This window comes from Primulina huaijiensis, chromosome 4 (assembly GCF_012295235.1).
Source record: "Primulina huaijiensis isolate GDHJ02 chromosome 4, ASM1229523v2, whole genome shotgun sequence".
Classification (NCBI taxonomy): domain Eukaryota; kingdom Viridiplantae; phylum Streptophyta; class Magnoliopsida; order Lamiales; family Gesneriaceae; genus Primulina; species Primulina huaijiensis.
In genome coordinates, this window is record NC_133309.1 from 1449915 (window position 1) to 1469468 (window position 19554).

General features: G+C 35.4%; 1 protein-coding gene and 2 long non-coding RNA genes across 3 annotated transcripts; 2 read left to right on the forward strand and 1 right to left on the reverse strand.

The window, feature by feature from the left end:
* Positions 1-535, reverse strand: LOC140975135 (uncharacterized). Its single transcript, XR_012174911.1, has 2 exons — positions 453-535; positions 1-377 (listed from the first exon to the last, which is right to left on the reverse strand). It is a non-coding gene; the product is annotated as an uncharacterized lncRNA (long non-coding RNA).
* Positions 124-881, forward strand: LOC140975134 (uncharacterized). Its single transcript, XR_012174910.1, has 2 exons — positions 124-361; positions 441-881. It is a non-coding gene; the product is annotated as an uncharacterized lncRNA (long non-coding RNA).
* Positions 882-15063: 14182 nt separating this feature from the next.
* LOC140975136 (pentatricopeptide repeat-containing protein At1g28690, mitochondrial) lies at positions 15064-19131 on the forward strand. The gene has a single exon (XM_073438679.1). It carries the CDS (start codon positions 15079-15081, stop codon positions 16684-16686), a length of 1608 nt encoding a protein of 535 aa, XP_073294780.1. The 5' UTR covers positions 15064-15078; the 3' UTR covers positions 16687-19131.
* The last annotated feature ends 423 nt before the right edge of the window (positions 19132-19554 follow it).

A 19554-nucleotide genomic window follows, 5' to 3' on the forward strand; every position in this document is an offset into this window, starting at 1 on the left:
TGATTCATTATGTTTCTGCGAGCTTATTCTATGTAATGGATCTGGAGGATTACGTAAGAGGCTGTGACGATCACTTTATTTTCGATTTTTATGAGCTAATGGGTCGGGGTATGGGATTATCCGACCCGTATCTTGGCCGGGCGGTCCCGGACGGCGGTGCGATGGGATGGGGTATGCTCATCTACGCATGCAACCGGATACCAGCAGCCATGGCGTGGTTGTGTTTCCTCTGCCCTCTTTCCGAAGATCTGAGCCTCCGATTTTGCTTCTGATTGCTACACCGTGCTGGGAACGCTTCACGGAGGGACCATCCAGAATGAATCCACGTTTGCAAACCTATCATCAGACAACTGGAATCCATGTATGATTTATGGTACCTTTTACAATTTCTTTCTTTTTTTTTCTTTTTTTTTTAAAAAATCTGACTATGTGTGTCACAGGATGAGCTCAACCTATTGAGGGTTCCCGAGATCAAATCACAGCCAAATGTAGCGAATTTGATTGGATTCCATTGTGAAAGACCCTGGCGGATACACACGAAGGAGGATCACTCCAACTTTTGGACGAGATTATTCCTACTGATTTGTGAGCTAATTTTTCCTAGCTATCATTCTTGATAACTTTGTTTTCTGGTGGCTCTCTAGGCAGGACAAAATGAAGGTGGCAAATGAAATGGGAAGCATTTACGACAAGGGACTTGTCCATGGCGGTGTCAATTCTAACACAATCTTGGTCTTGAGGTTTCATTACTTTTGTTGTTGCATGTCAGTAAGTCTTGTCATGATCCAACTCATCTTTGCCGTCGTGCAGTACAAAAATCCAGTGATTAGATCTATCCGGATGTTGGGTTGATTAGATCGAATTGGTAAATCACAGACACACACAAGAACTATTGATCACGATGTGGCGAACACTTGGACTGAGAATTTGAACATGTAATCTCTGAGCCATGATACAATCACAAGATTTCACGAATTGAGTTATCCGATCATATTTTTTGATTCTTTGTTATACCTTTTTATGTGTTGTCTGTTCTATTCTGTTTTGCTCGGGACTAGCAAAAACGTTTAAGTTTAGGGAGATTTGATAAGTGCAATTCGTTGTAATGACGTGTGTTAGCCTTGACTTTATGTTATTTTTCGAGCGATGTTATGCATTTTTGTTGTTTGTGTCGTTTGTAAGATTTTAGGTACCAACAATTTTCTGACTTAAAAGGGAACGGATTAGACTGAAAAAATCAGAATCGAAGTCGAGGAAATGAAGGATAACCAAGTTCAGTATCTTCAGTGCACGTCCACTGAAAAGTCGAGGGCACCCGCGCGAGAATGTAGATACCGAAAAAATGGGACAGAAGTGCAGGCACACTCGCGCCCATTGCCTAACTCACACCATGCTAGGCCAACATCGAAGAAAAAAAAACAGAAGTTCGAGCGCACCCACCCATTCTCGCTGTCTGCAGATTTTTGGAAAGTTGATCTTTTGGTTTTAAAAGATATTCTTGGCATATTTGAGAGAATTGTCGAGGGTTTCAGAGAGAGGGCGACTGCTGAAGACAAGGGTACACTTCAAGAACACCAGAAAGCAGAAGATCTTGGTACGAAGAGGAGAAGGCGACGAATGGGGACCGAGAAGCATCTTCACTCTTTGTTCTTGTTTCTTCTCATTCTCAAATTTTTATTTGGATGGATTGTTGGAAGAACATATTTTATTGTTTATTTAAATTCATCGTGAACTATTTTTATTGTCCAGAAGAATGAAGTAGCTTGAGTGAAAACCATGTTTTTGATCTTTTGATATATGTTTACGACTTGATCTTGTTGATTGTAAAAAGGTTTTCTTGGTACATGTTGCTGACATAAAAACAAATTGCAGACATATTAACTAAAGATCTTGATTCCGTGAGATTTAAAGCACTTAGATAAGCTTTATGTACATGTGCTATGTGAACTACTTCAATATAAGATAAGATGCGCATTCTGAACGTTGAAGCTTTCAGTTTAGAATAGAATTTTGTGAGTACAAACATTGTGAGTGTAATATAATATATTTATACATAATTTGTTTTAAAAGCTTTTATTTTATCACGATATTTTACAAAGTTATATATGATATGAAGTTTAGAAATATAATTTTTTTTTTACAATTATAAAATATGAAAATTAAATCATACTATTTAAAATTAAAAATGTATTAGAGTTAAATGTGTAAAATAACAATTTTGGAATTGAGGAAAATTGCTTCACCAAACATTCATCTCTTTTGTTTTATTAATAGTACAATCGTTATCATATAATTTTTAAACACAAAAACTCACGTGAGACGGTTTTACTAGTCAATTTATGAGACATATATTCTATTTGGATTACTCATGAAAAAATATTACCTTTTATTGTAAATATAGGGAGTGTTAACCTGTCTCACGAATAAAAACTCGTGATTACGGGAGTTTTTGTGATTTTTAAAAGATCAAGTAGACATGTCTAATTTTTCAAATTACATGTAATACCTACTATAATTAATCATTATAATAATATTTTTTACCTATAAATTAATATATTTTTTTATGAGTCTTAAATTTATGATATTTCTATTGTTTTATTTATTGTTTGCTTTAAAATAATTAATATTTTAGTTTTTTTTTTTTTAAAAAAAAACTCTTTTTCGGAAAAAAAAAAACTCTTTTTCGGCTTAAACTCGTATAAAACAAATTTAATTTAATATTGTAAAATAGGAGCCATGGTTACTTGTCAAACATAAGCGCCTACTCCACTCACCAGAATTCTTCGCAAGTACCCATTAGCTCAAACGAAAATGAGGCGACAGAGGGGCTGGGATTTCTCCGAGGGCGGTTGCCCCCGTTCTGCTCCGCCCATGATTTTTCTCCAACACACCAACAGCCCTTCTTCGAATAGATTAACCAACAGAAACTAGCTAGAAATACAGTTGTATGTATGTGTGTGTGTATCTATATCTGTGTGGTGTATTTCGGCTGGTTTATATTTCAATCGGCGCTCTTTTCATCTGTATCTTTTCTGTCTTCTGCGACACCTAAATAATCTGTCGCCGGAGATTCTTCTGTTTTCCAATTTATAGCGTCGTTGTGGATCTGGCGAATCACGAGGCTGTGATGATGGTTTGTTTTTTTTCTTTCGATTTGTTGAGCTGATGGGTCCAAGGCATGGGGACGGTCGGACCCGTATCTTGGCGGGGCGGTCCCGGACGGCTGTGCGACGGGATGGGCTCTGCTCATCGTCGCGTGCAACCGGCGATCTGCAGCCATGGCGTTGTTGTGTTCCCTGTGCCCACTTTTCTCAAGATCTGAGCCTCCTATTTTTCCTTTAAAAAAAAAAAATCAGATTTCAGTATTTAGTTTTTTTTTAAAAAAAAAAATTTGTTATTATTATTTTTTCTTTTTTGAATTTTGGCAATTTTAGTTTTAAATGTCTTATTTGAAAATTAGGACTGAGTATGCTTTTAACATTGATTTGGATTTTCTACTGACACCGAAAACACAGCACACGATCGTTTCGTTTCATCCGACAACTTTGTAAAATTTATCAGACATTGTATGAGGTCTCGTTTCATTAGATAATTTTTTAAATTTATCTGATAATGTATGATTGATCATCTTATGTGAAAAAATACACAGCAACTGATGTCCCGGGGATCCGAATCAATTAGATCATTTTGATGTTAAACTCTACTTTTTCTTAATAACTTTTCAAAGTTTAATTTTGTTACATTAATTTTTAATTTTTTATCATTTTAGTACAATTATTGATGTGATATCGAAAAATATTTACGTAAATAATGATGTGATATCGAAAAATATCGATGTGACAAACTGATATGGCAATAATTAAATCAAAATAATCGAAAATTAAAAATTATTATATCAAAATTTAAACTTTAAAAAGTCAATGGACGAAAACCAAAAAATGGCCAAGTTAATTGATTGCGAAAATTCTTTCATAAAAAATGATTTATTACCTCTCCGTTATAAATATTGAGTCATTTCTGTGTTTTCAAATATTGAGCACATATATTATTTCGTATTTTCAAAATATGTGTACTCAAAATTTGAAAATTCAAAGAGTTAATACATAGGGGGTCTGAAGGAATCTCAAGATTTTCATAAAGGTGTGGTGTATATAATCAATTCAAACATTGGTCATAATTTTCTCTTAAAATTACACACACAACACACGCATATAAACGTTAATTATTACTCTCTATATTTCAATTTTATATATATATTTTTTCGATTGTCTCAAAAATATAAATCTAGTTTTTATTTTAGTAGTATTTTTCTCTTGATTTTACAAATATATCTCTATTAACTGATTGTCGTTAAACAATTTTTTGAATAAATTTAAATAATGATAAAATAAGAATTTTATTTTTTATTTTTTAAAAAAGTTTATTTGTGAAGTGTATTGTTCTAATTATTTTTTTAATTAGTGTACAAAGATAAACAAATTTATATGTATATAAGATGAATATAATATAATATTGATTTGGTTTTTGAGATATGATCTTGAATATATATATATATGTGAGAAAAATTAACTATAAGTAGGTCTCTTGTGAGACGGTCTCACGAATTTTTATCTGTGAGATGGACCAACTCTACCGATATTCACAATAAAAAGTAATACTCTTATCATAAAAAATAATAATTTTTCACGATTCACGATAAAAAGTAATACTTATATCATAAAAAGTAATATTTTTTCATGAATGACTTAAATAAGATATCCGTCTCACAAAATATGATCCGTGAGACTGTCTCACACAAATTTTTGTCATTAACGGTATGTATATAGTAGAAAATTGACATGTGACAAGATTTTTATATTTGTGCATAATATTTTCCCACTGCTTTCCAACTTAATTTTCGCAACTTTGCTGATTAGGGTTATTATATACACCTACTTTCACCAGCAACAATTCACGAGGACCCATCAGCTCAGAAAATGAGGCGACAGAGGGACGGGAATTATCCGAGGGCGGTTGCCCCCCTCAGTTCCGCCCGTGATTTTCCCGGAATACCAACAGCCCTTATTCGGATCACAAACATCACCGATCACCCCTTAACCAGTACAAATATATATATATATACACACATACATGGTTCCATCTTTCTGTTTTCTGGAAATCCCATTTACATCAGCTGTAGAAGTTGCTTCATCTTATGTTGTGGATCTGGCGAAGTATGTAGGAGGCTGTGACGATGAGTTTTTCTTCAGTTTATGTTGAGCTAATGGGTCGGGCGTGGGGACGATCCGACCCGTATCTTGGCGTGGCGGTCCCGGACGGCGCTGCGTATCTTCGCATGCAACCGGCGATCTGCAGCCATGGCGCGGCGGCGTTCCCTCTGCCCTCTTTCTGAAGATCTGAGCCTCCGATTTTTGTTTCTTTTTTTTAAAAAAAAATAAATAAATAATTTTTCTGTATTTAGATTTTTTTACAAAATAATTTTCAAAAAATAAATTGCAATAAAATAAATTAATATTCTAAAAATTTCTTTTTTATTATCCTTTTTTATATTTTAATAAATAAAATAGTTAAATAAGGTCATTCTTATTTTTCAGTACAGTTTTTTATGGAGAATTTATGTATTTTTAATCATTTTATTTTATAGAAATAATAAATGAAGATTGTTAAAAATTAAATTCATTTTTTTTAATTTCATTTAGTTGCACCAAAATAAGATTAGATATAGAGCAACTTGGGTACCAGTACCCAAATTTTTCCAACTTTGGTTTCACTGTCTCTTTTTCAAATTTTTCCCAAAATACCCCTCAACCTCTTTTAATAAAATTTGATTTTTTTCTTTTTAAATTAAAGGTCCATCATGCTTCCTTAAAATAAATTAAATCTTTTACCTCTTTGACCAGAGTGCTATCGGGTTATATCCACCGTATTTTACGAACTGCCCCTCACAATCCAACCACACGATTGCAACTGATGGTTACAGACGCAGATTCCTTCAGCAGTACTTAGCACAACCCTAATTCGTTTCCTACCTTAGGGTGTACAATAAAAGATAAAATTTTGAAAATAATACATGAGAGGGGCTGAGAGCAAAGATCTCTTTATTCAAACACAAACATTTATTTATTACATAGAAACCTCCTGTAGAGAAGGAGAAACTTGCTTAGCTACTTATAGTAGCCGAACTTGAACAACACATAAACTTGAAAGAGAAAATATTAAAACTTATGATTGAAAGAAATGAGGAAAATGTTCGATGATCTTCACTTCCTTCTTTCTGCCTTATTTATAGAAGGTTTCTTCGGATTTGAAACTCAGACTTCAAATCTTGATAAGCATTTACAGCTTGCCTTGGGACCATGTAGTGGTTGAATGGTCCTTATACTTTTCTTGTTTTTTTCTAGATTATTAATCTAGCAATCAACTTCTCATCTTCTTTTAACTCTCCGAGATACCAATAGAGATGAGTCTGGAGTAGATCTGCTGTTATCTCATCACCCTTTTCTTTGTACATCTTAATTATTGATCTGAGAGCAGCAGCTTCACTTCTCTTGTAATTTATCCTTCTTTTCAAAACTTTAAGATATACTCGATACATCTTTGAGTTTTGATTTTCTGGTGTGTTTTACTGGTTCCAAATTATCCGTATTTATATTGTGAATTTTTGGGTCCAGTTTCTTGTTTTGATTGGATTTCCTTTATCTTTAAAGATAAGGTATCCAATGTTCTTTGTCATTTTTCCACCGATTATTGGTGGCCCTGTCCTTCCACTCACATGGTGGATTTTCTTTTGGTGAGTGGGCTTGGTCACATGTCCCTTTTAATTTTGTCGAGGAATCTTAGGCTTTTTGTATCCTCGAGGAAAATGTGAATGTGGTCCTTCCTCACTTGTCCTTGCTTCGGTAGAATGTTTCCGATCAGATCTCGGTTTGAAACATTTACCGAACTCCGGTTCTTTCTGATTCTGTCATTCATGACAGATGTTTTCTGACCATCTTCCTATATGTGCCATATTACAGAATTTTCGGCGAGTCTCTTTACTGGCCGGCAGCTTGCTGTTCCACAGAAGATTTCTTTTCTTTTCGAATAGGTCTTCTGCAAAGCTTGTAGTTTTTCCTGTCATAGTGTTTAACAGGAATGATCCATTTAGAGAATTTTGGTAAAACTTAAATGGAAACTTGACTTTGTCCATCTCCGTGAGACAGACCCCGATACCCCATGCTCTCCTGGTAGATATGTTATCTTCATTAAATGAAGAGACTAAGGGGGTTTCATTTGTAGAAGGATCCTTTATAAATTTTTGAGAATTCATGTCTGGCCTCCTTAGTTTGATAAAATGAAAGGCTTCGTGTAAGCCTTTTCCTGCTGGTTCTGGTGCTGTACTGAAAAAATATAGCTCCAAAACATCTCCTCTGGACAAATGATCATTATTTGCCCAAGTCTCATGAACAGCTTCCTGAATCCATTTTGGTAATGCTGATATCTCCGGGAAGCTGGGCGAAGTAGTATAAACTGAGGCAAGAGCCCCAAATTCATACCAGGCTTTGACCTCCTTTGGATATGAATTTTGTTTCATCCATACCCTAGGATATTTTCCTGCAACATCAACTCGAACCATGGCTGGGTTGATGCCAATTCTTGTGTTTAATTTCTCCCAATTCTGTTGGTAAACCTGAAATGGAGAAATTGCATTTTCATTAGTACCAACCTTAGTTTTGCCTTTGTCAGTACGAGGCCTAAGGTTGATCTCTCCCTCTTCAATCCCCGAGGTGAAGGGTTGACTTGAGGACTCGAGATAAGGATCTGGAGTCTCAATTTTTGTTTTAGCCGACTCATCTATAGATGATCCCGACTTAACACTTGTGCAAGGGGTATTTGAATCCCCCGCTACAGGTATAGAGTCCTGTACTCGAAAACTCTCCATTTGGGAAACCAATGGTTTCTCAATGCCTTGGAGGATAGGCCTTTGCATTACAGACCATAACTGAGTATATGCCTGTAAACATCCTGTAATTCGATCAGAGACAATTCTCTTATCGGCTTGTTGTAGCCTTCCCGCAACTTCTGCGTTTACGGCCAACTTGTTGAACTCGGTTTGAAGCATTTCAAGGTGTTCCCTCAAATGCCTCTGCATCTTGATAATAGCATCAATGTCAATGCTGTCCATCTCTTGTTAAAAAATCTGCAAGAATATTTTCATGAGATTTAATTATCATAATATCAAAAATATAATTTTGACATAATGCCTGCCATCTTAATAATCTGGCCTTCTCAGGTTTAGATTCAATTCTATTCCTTAAGAACGCTTTCACCTGTGTGTTATCAACTTTCAAAGTGAATTTCTTTGCAAGTAAAAATAATGGCCATTTTTCAAAAGCTCTTTTTACTGCATAAAATTCCTTTTCGTTGATATGCCATCTTATGGCTTCTGCATCTGAGAATAAACCGCTACAATATCTGCATGGTTGTTCTCCCTCTGGTGTGAGCTTAGTAAGAACTGCTGCCCACCAATGATCACTGGCATCGGTATACAATACCAGATTATCCTCATCTTGAGGAATAGCCATTTTTGGAAGATTCTTACAAATCTTCTTTAATTGGCATAGTCCTTTTGTGTGTTCATCTGTCCATATAAATCTAGCATCTTTTTTCAATAATGGACTAAACACTTTCCTGTGTTTTGCAAGGTTTTTAATAAACATCCCAGCAAAATTAACAACTCCTAAAAAACTTTGAAGTTGCTTCTTGTCTTTGATACTTTCTGGAAAATTCTGCACTTTTTCCACTATATGTTCTTGCAGAATAATTCCTGACTCATCGATTTCAATTCCGAGGAATCCAATCTTTCTTGTCGCAATGACTGCTTTCTTTTCAGATAAAACCAGTCCTTCTTTTTTACAAACATTAGAGAAAATCTCCAAATGCTTAACATGTTCATTTATATCTTTAAACGCTATTAAAACATCATCAATATAAACAAACATAAATTTAAAATAATCTTTAAAAAGATTATCCATCTTTCTTTGAAATATCTGGGGTGAATTAGCCAATCTCATTGGTAATACTTCCCAAATATAATGTCCCTGAGATGTCGAGAAATCTGTGAATTTCTTGCTTTCTTCTTGCATCCGAATCTGATAAAATCCGGACTTACAATCGAATTTAGAGAATATCTTAGCATTGCGTATGTAACTTATTAGATGTTCTCTACTAGGTATAAAATACCCATCAAACTCCAGAATCTTATTAATGTCTTGATAATTAATAACTAATCTGGGTTTTTCTCGTTTTATCTCACCATGATTTTTTACCAGAAAACCTGGACTACTATATGGTGACATTCCTTCTTTGATTAAACCAAGATCCAAATGTTCTTTGATTATAATCTGCATATCTTTTTTATCAATAATATTCATTGGGATAGGTTTGCAACGGACAAATTCATACTCTTTGCCTTCCTTAATTTTAAGGCAAGCTTTGAGTTGATTTCTGTCCCACCATGCCAAAGGATCTTCATTGTAATTTTCTTTGATCCTCTTCTTGACATCTTCTAAGGATACCTTAGATTCAAACTCTACTTCATTCTGATGTAAAGTTATCTTCAGGTATTCCATATCTTCTGGTTGGGAAGTTTTATCTGCTCTCAACGGGAGCATTGTTTCTCCAAACCTTCTAGAATCTTTCATTTTTGGGTTCAGAAGTTGTCCTGAATCACCTCGCTTGCTGCGAAACTGGATCGGCAATTTTCTGTAAAATGCCTCTCTTAGTCTCTCGACTATAANAATTCTTCTTCCAAATTATTTGGAAAAACTCCTCGTTTTGCTGTACAAATGCCAGCACCTGAATCAATATAAGCAGCAAAATATTCTGCCTTATATTGTTCATATAACATTCCGACTGGAATGTATATGGAGAATGGACTTGTGGTCATTGGATTTTCCACATCTTATCTTCTGCCATAAACTCCATTCCATACTCTAGACGTTTCCAAGGTTTATGTTCCTCAAGAAACTCTAGTCCAAGAATCAGTTGATCTGATTCTTTTCCTAGAATTCCTGTGATATGAACTTCCAATTCTCCAACTTGGATCATTCCTTGGTAAGTTCCTATCATAAGTTGTTCTAAATAGTAGATGGTATTACAAGGAAATTGATTCCTTTGTTTCGTAATATCAAATACTATTTCGACTTCATTCCACCCTTCTGGGCATCTAAGCTTTCCTATTGTTGAAAAACTTTTTAGCTCATGTTGGGTTTCTTGGATAGGGGTTTTTCCCCATCTGTAGCTTGTAATTCTATCTCCTTGAAAAGATAGTCTTCTTGATTCCAATCTAAGATTCTGATTCCTTTGTAGAATCGGTTTGTCTTGTATTTGGATATCTGTTTCCTGTATTACAGGAAATTCAATTCGTTCTGGATAAATTGCGTGAGCAACTTTTCCAAATATTTCTGGTATCTCAATAAATTCATTTCTAATAAACAACTCTGAATGATGTATATTAGATAAAGCATATGAGATTTGATAGGTAATAGAATATGGTCTATATTACCTTCCTTCATCAGTCTTTTCTCCTTGAAATTTTGATGTAATGTTAAGGCTCGACTGAAATCTCGATCTGCCAGGTTGTAGGCTATCCTTGGATAGATTACTCCTACAATCTTGCCTGCACAGAGATTTTCTGAGATAGTTCCCAGCACTGTATCTTGAAGGTTCCCCATTCTTTTATCTCATATAGCAATATCAATGGGTGAATCTATACCTTCTTTAAAAGTAGCTTTTATCATAATCTGGATTGCTCCAATATGAATCCAGGACATAGTCCTTGCTACTTCGATCTTGATTTTTTGTAATTCCTCCTTAATTTCTTCAGAAGGAATTAACTGCATCTCCATTCTATTTCCAGTAAGTTCCATGGGGATCGCCATTTCCCTTATAGAAACTTTATAGATCAGATGATGCTTTCTGTTTCTTAGGCCAAGATTTCCTAAGAACTTTTCTACCTGTCCTGCAGAGAATCCTTGATATCTCTGTAGACTAGGATTTTCTTTCATAATCCTTTGGACAAGGTTATGAGATATTGTTGTCTGGATAAAGAACCCAGAAAAATCCTCATGTGTTTTGTGTCGAAACACCTCGTTTTCAGTCAGATTCCGATTCAGTTCCATCGGATTCTTTCTGACTTAAAACTTCTTCTTCTTCATATATATACTCTCATCTGAGGCAATGTCCTCAAATCGGTATACCTGAATAAGATCTTGGTAATAAACTGCTTCCTCAATATCCGGAGTTGGATCGAAGCGTTTGATACCTCTTTTTTCATTTTCTGGACAGTTAGTCGAGATATGACCTCTTGCTCCACATGTCCAGCAATTACAATCCTTAAAACTTTCATTAGCTCGTGTATGAGCTCTTCTGAAAGTTTTCTTTGTAGGTGTTCTTCCAGTGCTTCGAGATGTACTTGATGCCTGAAAAGATATCCTACTTCTTGATGGTCCACTTCTTTGTCCAGATTTGTAAGATCTGGCTTTCTGTCTAGACCATACCGTCCTTGGTTTCCAAGAACTTCTTCCACTTCTAGCATAAGGATGAGTCCTAAAACTTTTACTTTTATGCTTTTGTGGTTTACTTCCAATAATTGTTGGAAGATCATTTTCCTTACAACACAAAGGAGTACGTTTGTTAATACCCCTTAATCGTTTGTAATTCTTTTGTAATGCTGCCAAATGGCACCATTCCGCCAATTTTCCTTTAAGGAAAGAAGCTCTTCGTGCCAATGTATCTGGATTCCCAGGTACATATTCCCTTATGAGCATTTCTCTCCAGGGACTTGGCATTTTTGCGAAGAAAAGCTGCATAGCTGTATCTTCTTCGACTCCTGAATTCCATCTATATTTAGTGAATAACATAATGTATTCATCTACTAAACAGATGTCATGTAATTCAAGACTATACAGAGCTTGAGTATATTTCTTTCTCTTCTCCGTGTCTTGACTATTAAAATAGTCTACCCCTATAAATTGTGCTTTAAATAGGGTAGTCATTCTTCCGGCTATCTCGCTTAGAGATTCTCCGGCTAGGACCGACTCTTTAGTTTCCACCGAAGTCATGTCCCAAGCAATTTTCACTGATCCCATAAGACTCATTTCTAGGAGTTTAATGAATCCTTCTCTGTTGAGATCAAGTGTTTCTGCTGCAATTCTCATAGCAGATGTCCAATCATCTATGAGTTCTTCTCTGTTTTTGAAATCTAATACATCAAGGTTAAGCATAACTCCGTAAGGATGTATAGGATCTAAAACAGTTTTCCCATATGGTGTTTGGTGCAAGGGAATTTGATTTCTCCTTGTCCTTGTTCCCGCAGGGTGTGAACCTCCACCAGTATGGAAATCAGTTTGAGATTCTCTCATGTGTATATTTTGAGATCCCACACTTTCCCTTGGTGGTTCCTGTGAAGATGACCAAGTTATAGCAGGTGTTTCACCTCCTGCTGTGTTCATCTTTAGATTTACAACTTTGATATTTGCGAAAGATTCTGCAAGCTCTTGTAGATCCTCTAGACCAATCCTTTCTAACGTTGTCATCAGATTAATTTCTTTTCTTAGACAGACTTTATTAGATTGATCATCTTTTCTTCTTCAGTCAAAGGTTTTGACACCACTCTGGCTTTCCCTTGTTGATGTAACAAAGGTTCAGTACCAAATGATGGTGGTAACCATCCTCCTGAAGTTCTTTTACTAGAACCTGGTTGTTGTTCTAGTTTTTGAATTCTTGTTTGAATATCTTTTAATATTCCAAGAATTTCTTCCTGGTTTTCAAGGATTTTTTTAACTCGTTGCGGTACAAAGTATAGCATATTGCCATAGTTTTGTACTGTTTTTTGAATTTCTCTAAGATCTAAAGAGAGCTTAGAGTGATCTGGTATAATTTTCATAAACTTATTAGATTGAATCATAAGTTTACCTAAGGGTGCTGAGGTTTCCCTCNAACAGTTTTCCCATAGGGTGTTTGGTGCAAGGGAATTTGATTTCTCCTTGTCCTTGTTCCCGCAGGGTGTGAACCTCCACCAGTATGGAAATCAATTTGAGATTCTCTCATGTGTATATTTTGAGATCCCACACTTTCCCTTGGTGGTTCCTGTGAAGATGACCAAGTTATAGCAGGTGTTTCACCTCCTGCTGTGTTCATATTTAGATTTACAACTTTTATATTTGCGAAAGATTCTGCAAGCTCTTGTAGATCCTCTAGACCAATCCTTTCTAACGTTGTCATCAGATTAATTTCTTTTCTGAGACAGACTTTATTAGATTGATCATCTTTTCTTCTTCAGTCAAAGGTTTTGACACCACTCTGGCTTTCCCTTGTTGATGTAACAAAGGTTCAGTACCAAATGATGGTGGTAACCATCCTCCTGAAGTTCTTTTACTAGAACCTGGTTGTTGTTCTAGTTTTTGAATTCTTGTTTGAATATCTTTTAATATTCCAAGAATTTCTTCCTGGTTTTCAAGGATTTTTTTAACTCGTTGCGGTACAAAGTATAGCATATTGCCATAGTTTTGTACTGTTTTTTGAATTTCTCTAAGATCTAAAGAGAGCTTAGAAGAATCTGGTATAATTTTCATAAACTTATTAGATTGAATCATAAGTTTACCTAAGGGTGCTGAGGTTTCCCTCTCTGCTCTGGATATCTAACAATAGTTAGATGTTCTTGTTTATATTCAAAAATATTAGAATAATCCTTGTAAATTAATTTTCTCGAACCTAAGTTCGGATTCATAATTTTCGAAATTCTCCTCCTCAAACATTTCGTTTCTTTGTAACAATAAATTTTGTGTTTGAAATAAATTAACCTAAGGCTCTGATACCATTTGAGAAGCGCGAGGATCAATTAAATTAAAATAGCTAAAAAGGGCATTTTTGGTGTTTTTAAAGAAAATTTCTCTCTCCAGGTACTAAAACCAAAACCTATTCTGAAAATGTACTGATACATAATTAAGCCTTAGATATATATCCCAACACAATTAAAATTAAATATATTTTAAAATTTACATTTTTTAATTTTGGGACTTTGTCGGAAGACCAAACAATTTTATACCGATATTGAAAAAACATTTGAAATTATTAATATTTATATATCATCTTTCTTTAATTTCGAACTAACAACTCATCGATTTATATATTCAAAATATATATTTGATGATTGTTAATTTAATTAATTTTATAGGTTATTTGAAAACTCCCTCATATAAAAAAATGTTGAGTAGGTCTTTTGTGAGACGGTCTCACGAATCTTTATCTGTGAGACGGGTAAACCCTACCGATATTCATAATAAAAAGTAACACTCTTAGCATAAAAATAATATTTTTTTTATGGATGGCACAAATAAGATATCCATCTAACAAAATACGACCCGTGAGACCGTCTCACACAAGTTTTTGCCAAAGATATTTTGGTAAATTCATTATCCATTTATAGATACTACATCTCGTATCTAATCATATTTTTTAACGCAAAAATTCATGTGACATTTTCTAATAGATTAATTTTATGAGATATATCTCTTAATCAATTCGAGTCATGAAAAAATATTATTTTTTATGTCAAATTTATTACTTTTCAATCTATACATTGATCTAGAAAAACCGTTTCACAAGAAACATAAAAAATGGTTTTATAACCATGAGTAAAAATGAAACTTCAAGCATCCGATTTTATCTATTTTAACTTTGTTTTGATGTTTGAATGTTCTTTTATGTTGTTTAATTATTTTTAGTTATATTATCTTTGAGTACTCTATTTATTATTATTTTTAAAATAATTTGAATATTTATTTATTTTTTAATTGTAATTATCATTCTTAAAAAAAACACAAACATGCTATAACCTCTTAAAACCACGAAACCCATTATGTAAAACATAATTAATAAGAAAAGAAAGTATAATCGAACCGTAAATAACAATTCGGTTTGATTTTTTTAAAAAAAAAAACCACAAAATCGCACCGGAATCACCTTAACTAAGTTTTTGAAAGAATACTTGTAATTATTTATTTATATTTTTGGATAGAACATGATTAATACTTGATGGCCAAAGACAAATTGGAAATAACAATGAGAAATGAAAAATTATTGGCCAAAATCCCAACAGTAATCTTGCCACCAAAAGAAGCTAATTGTAGCTCAACCGCTGCTTCTTTGGCATCGTCTTTGCAGGAGTACATAAACTCAGACCACCCTTTTCATGGCCAGAAGATCCATTCCCGAATTCTCAAAACTGGGTCCATCCCTGATGTTAATGTCTCCATCAAACTCCTTATTCTTTACTTGAAATCTTCTTGTGTGTCGTACGCACGCCAGGTGTTCGATGGGTTGCCTAGAAAGACTTTGTCAGCCTACAACTACATGATCTCTGGGTATGTAAGACACGGGTGTGTTGATAAAGCTTTTGATTTGGGCAGAGAGCTGTGTTTTTCGAATAAAAAGCCTGATGCATTCACCTATTCGATGATTTTGAAGGGGTCGAATGGTGGAAATGAAGAGACGTGGTTGCAGTGTGTGGGGAGGGAGGTTCATTGTCAGATAGTGAAATGTGATATTGATGGTGATGATGTGCTGTATACGGCGTTGGTTGACTGGTATGTGAAGAGAAGGAGTATTGTGTACGCGAGAAGGTTGTTTGATTTGATGTTGGAAAATAATGTGATTTGTTCTTCTTCGATGATCACTGGCTACATGAATGAACGTCGTTTTGAGGATGCCGAGCATGTGTTTAAGAAGACTATTGAGAAAGACACGGTGATTTATAATGCTATGATTGAAGGGTATAGTAAATCCATTGAAACTGCCAAGAAGGCCGTAGACATGTATGTTGATATGCGACGTTTGGATTTCACGCCTTCAATATCCACATATGCAAGCATTATAGGAGCTTGCTCGATTTTGTCAGCATTTGAAATTGGTCAGCAGGTCCAAGGTCAACTGATGAAAACTGAATTTTTCACAGATGTTAAAGTTGGGAGTGCTCTCATAGACATGTACTGCAAATGTGGGAGAACAGATGATGCAAGATGCATTTTTGATCACATGCCCAAGACGAATGTCTTTTCGTGGACATCAATGATCGACGGCTATGGGAAGAATGGAAATCCAAGTGAAGCACTTGAGCTCTTTGATAGCATGACGACAGAGTGTCACATTGTACCAAATCATGTAACTTTTCTTGGTGCATTGTCTGCTTGTGCCCACGCAGGATTTGTTGCCAAAGGAAGAGAGATCTTTGATAGCATAGAAAGGGAATACTCCATGAAACCAACAATGGAGCATTATGCTTGTTTGGTCGATCTCTTAGGACGCACAGGAAATCTGAACCAGGCGCTCGAATTTGTGATGCAAATGCCTGAAAAGCCTAATTCTGATGTTTGGGCAGCTTTACTTAGTTCTTGTAGACTTCATGGTGATGTGGATCTGGCTAAAATAGCTGCAAATGAGCTTTTTAAGTTGAGCTCTAATAATCGTCCTGGGGCCTATGTTGCATTATCGAATACATTAGCTGAGGCTGGGAGTTGGGATGGTGTAAGCCATTTGAGGGAGTTGATGAAGGCAAGAGGAATATCCAAAGGCACGGGCTTCACTTGGATTGGGTCTAACACTGGTTTAGAAGCTTTCCATGCAGGGAAACAAGTGATAAAATGATTTTTTTTAAAATGTTCTAAATCTGGTTATCGTCGGCCTCGTGCACAGGTTCAGAAATAGCAGCAAAAACTCCGCAAGAGAACTCCACCTCCGAAATACTGAAATTGTACAAGATGGAAGTAGAAAGGATTGGATATTTATTTTGCATCCATTTCTGCAGAACTACTGAAGTGGTTGAAAATTTCCTGTTCACTGTTAAATAATATATGGATGTCTTGTGTATCATGTTTTGACGCACTGTTACTTGGGGGGCACGGAGATAACAGAGGAGGCAAATCTTGCAGGTAAAATTCTATCACTGGGAACACATTTCGACCCCTCAAATGACTTGCAAAATCCTATGATCCAAGGCTACCCCAAACATGCCTGCAGAAAGTAAGGTTTGAATGCAGGAGAACAGCTCCAGTCATAGACAGTTCGCGTTAATTCAATGGCGGTCTATGAATCACGTGTATTACCTTCACTCTTCCTTTAGCTTCTTGAGCATTGCTCTGCCAGATTATTTTGTTCTTTGATTTTGTGGAAAGGGATTCTTTTTTTATGGCCATTACCATTTGAAAGAACGTGTATGTACATGAGCCCATGAATCACCTTGAATTAGAGGTTTCACAAATATTCGATATCAAAAGACCTAAGTGCAGGATTCAGTTAGATGCAGATGACATAAAATCATTGCTAGTAAACAGTTTTGTTTTAAAAGAGTTTAATGGCCATCAAACAAGGTCCATTCTTCAAGGCAATCTATCATCTTCATTCATCTTCATTACTTTCTTCGGTGCAAAGAATACGCCGTTTTTATCAAGAAACGTTCATCATCCAGCTTGTATTCGAGAACCAGCTCCAGTAGTTTTCCCTATCACTGACTGTCATCTGATTAAAACCAGATTGAAACGCTCAAGTCTCGCAGCTTTCTCAGTTGTTTTAGCCCGATCTTCCTTCTCTATCACTCCCTCTCCTCCGGTCCTACAAATGAAGAAACAGGTATCCAAGAAAAGAAACTTGGAAGAGTCAGGTAAAAAAAATACATCACTTTTGAATTATAGTTCCCATTATCACGAACGACCGACAAGTCCACCTGAAGAAAGATAAGTTTTGATGGCTAGAGGTTTTGAAATCAACTTAGGACAACCAATTCCATTCACCTGAAGCGAATATTTAGACGACAAAATAATCGTTACATGACATTTTGAAAGGAAAAAGTAAAAAGATAAATGAAAGACTGGTCCGAGAGAATCAAGAAGAGAGCTTCTGTACAGTTTGTTCGGTGCAGAACGCAGCATCAAGTCCTTTAACTCCCAAAGAATGTCCCCTATAGTTGGCTGTTCATCCAAGTTCACTTCCAAACCATCTATAGCCAACTCTTACAATAATGGAATGGAAAAAGAAGAAACTATGACTATCAGACAAACTCTACTATTTCGAATACAAATGATTGATTACGGGTTTAACGAATGCCTTGAGCTTCATGAAATTTCAAAACTAAATAGCTATTCCATTTAAGTGGTTAGGCACAACAGAGCAAGAAAGACGCCAAGCAACACCCTCTCTACACAGCTTACTTATATAAAGTTTTAATTAATCGGTGGACACGATGGTTTAAGGTTCCTTTCACTATCCACATCTATTGAGAGTTACCAGTGCAAATTCTGCCAAGAAACTCATACTTTTAAGTCTTTTGAACATCAATATATATAGTGTTTGCAATAAAATTCTGGTTTTATACTTGTACAAGTTTGGGAAAGGAGAGGGAGAAAAGGAGGAAGGGAAGTGCATGTTGGCTTTTAGCAGTAAAATTTTTTTTTGTAAAGAATACATTTACCTTCCAAACTTCCTGTGGAAATGCAAAGAATATTGACAAAAGATAAGCAGCAAAGTTCATAGATAACAAGAAAAGAACACAAAAATGGATGCATACCTTCCAGATATTTCACATGAAAATAGTAAAGTTTCTGAACGAACTCCTCACATCTCTCCAGGTCTTTGATGTATGAGAACCACTGGACTTTTGTTCTACACAATGGCAAAGATGAGTCGGAGGGGCTACGCCGGGACACCCTCCCGAACCCCTTCTAACGGTCTTCTTCGTGATTTCAGGCTCAGAACAAATTTGAAACATGCGTTTGGACTGGTGACACTTGCTGGAATCGGACCCTAAATTTTCCGTGAGTAGCAAGAATCAACACGGCCATGGACAATTCCCTTCTTGTGAAATGCTTCCAACATGCTTGCCATTTCATTCGCCACCTTCGTTCTGCCCTTCCATGAGACAATCAGTCATCTGCATCAACTCGTCGAAGCTGTAATGCTTGACCCCGCCATCCAAATCCCGTGCTTGAACGATTAAAAACTACATTTGCATGCGTTGAAAATCAATTGCAAGTTACATATTAGCGCAAGAGAAAGGTGGATCGACGAATCATATTCACGTGGATGATTCTCGTAAACAACACGAGGATCAAAAGAAGGCCGTCGAGGGCGGATCATATCTTTCTGGAAGCAATTCGGCTTCCAACCTCTCGTCATCTTCTTCATCCTTTGGATTTGAATCCATAGCTCTCCATAAATTCTATGACAACCACAATAATAATAATAATAATTCCATGATAACGTAATTATAATAAAAAAAAATAATAATAATTGTACTAATAATAATTATTAAGATTGATAATTATAATAACGACGAAAACATTCACAATTTCTAATACACAATCAATAATTAATAATTGTCTTTGGTAAGAATAATTACAATGATAAATTACCATTCACACCTATAAGTGACAAGTTAAAACCTATAATAAAGATAACAATAATAATATAGATATTGTTAGATGATCTCATAAATTTATATCTATGAAACGAGTCGATACG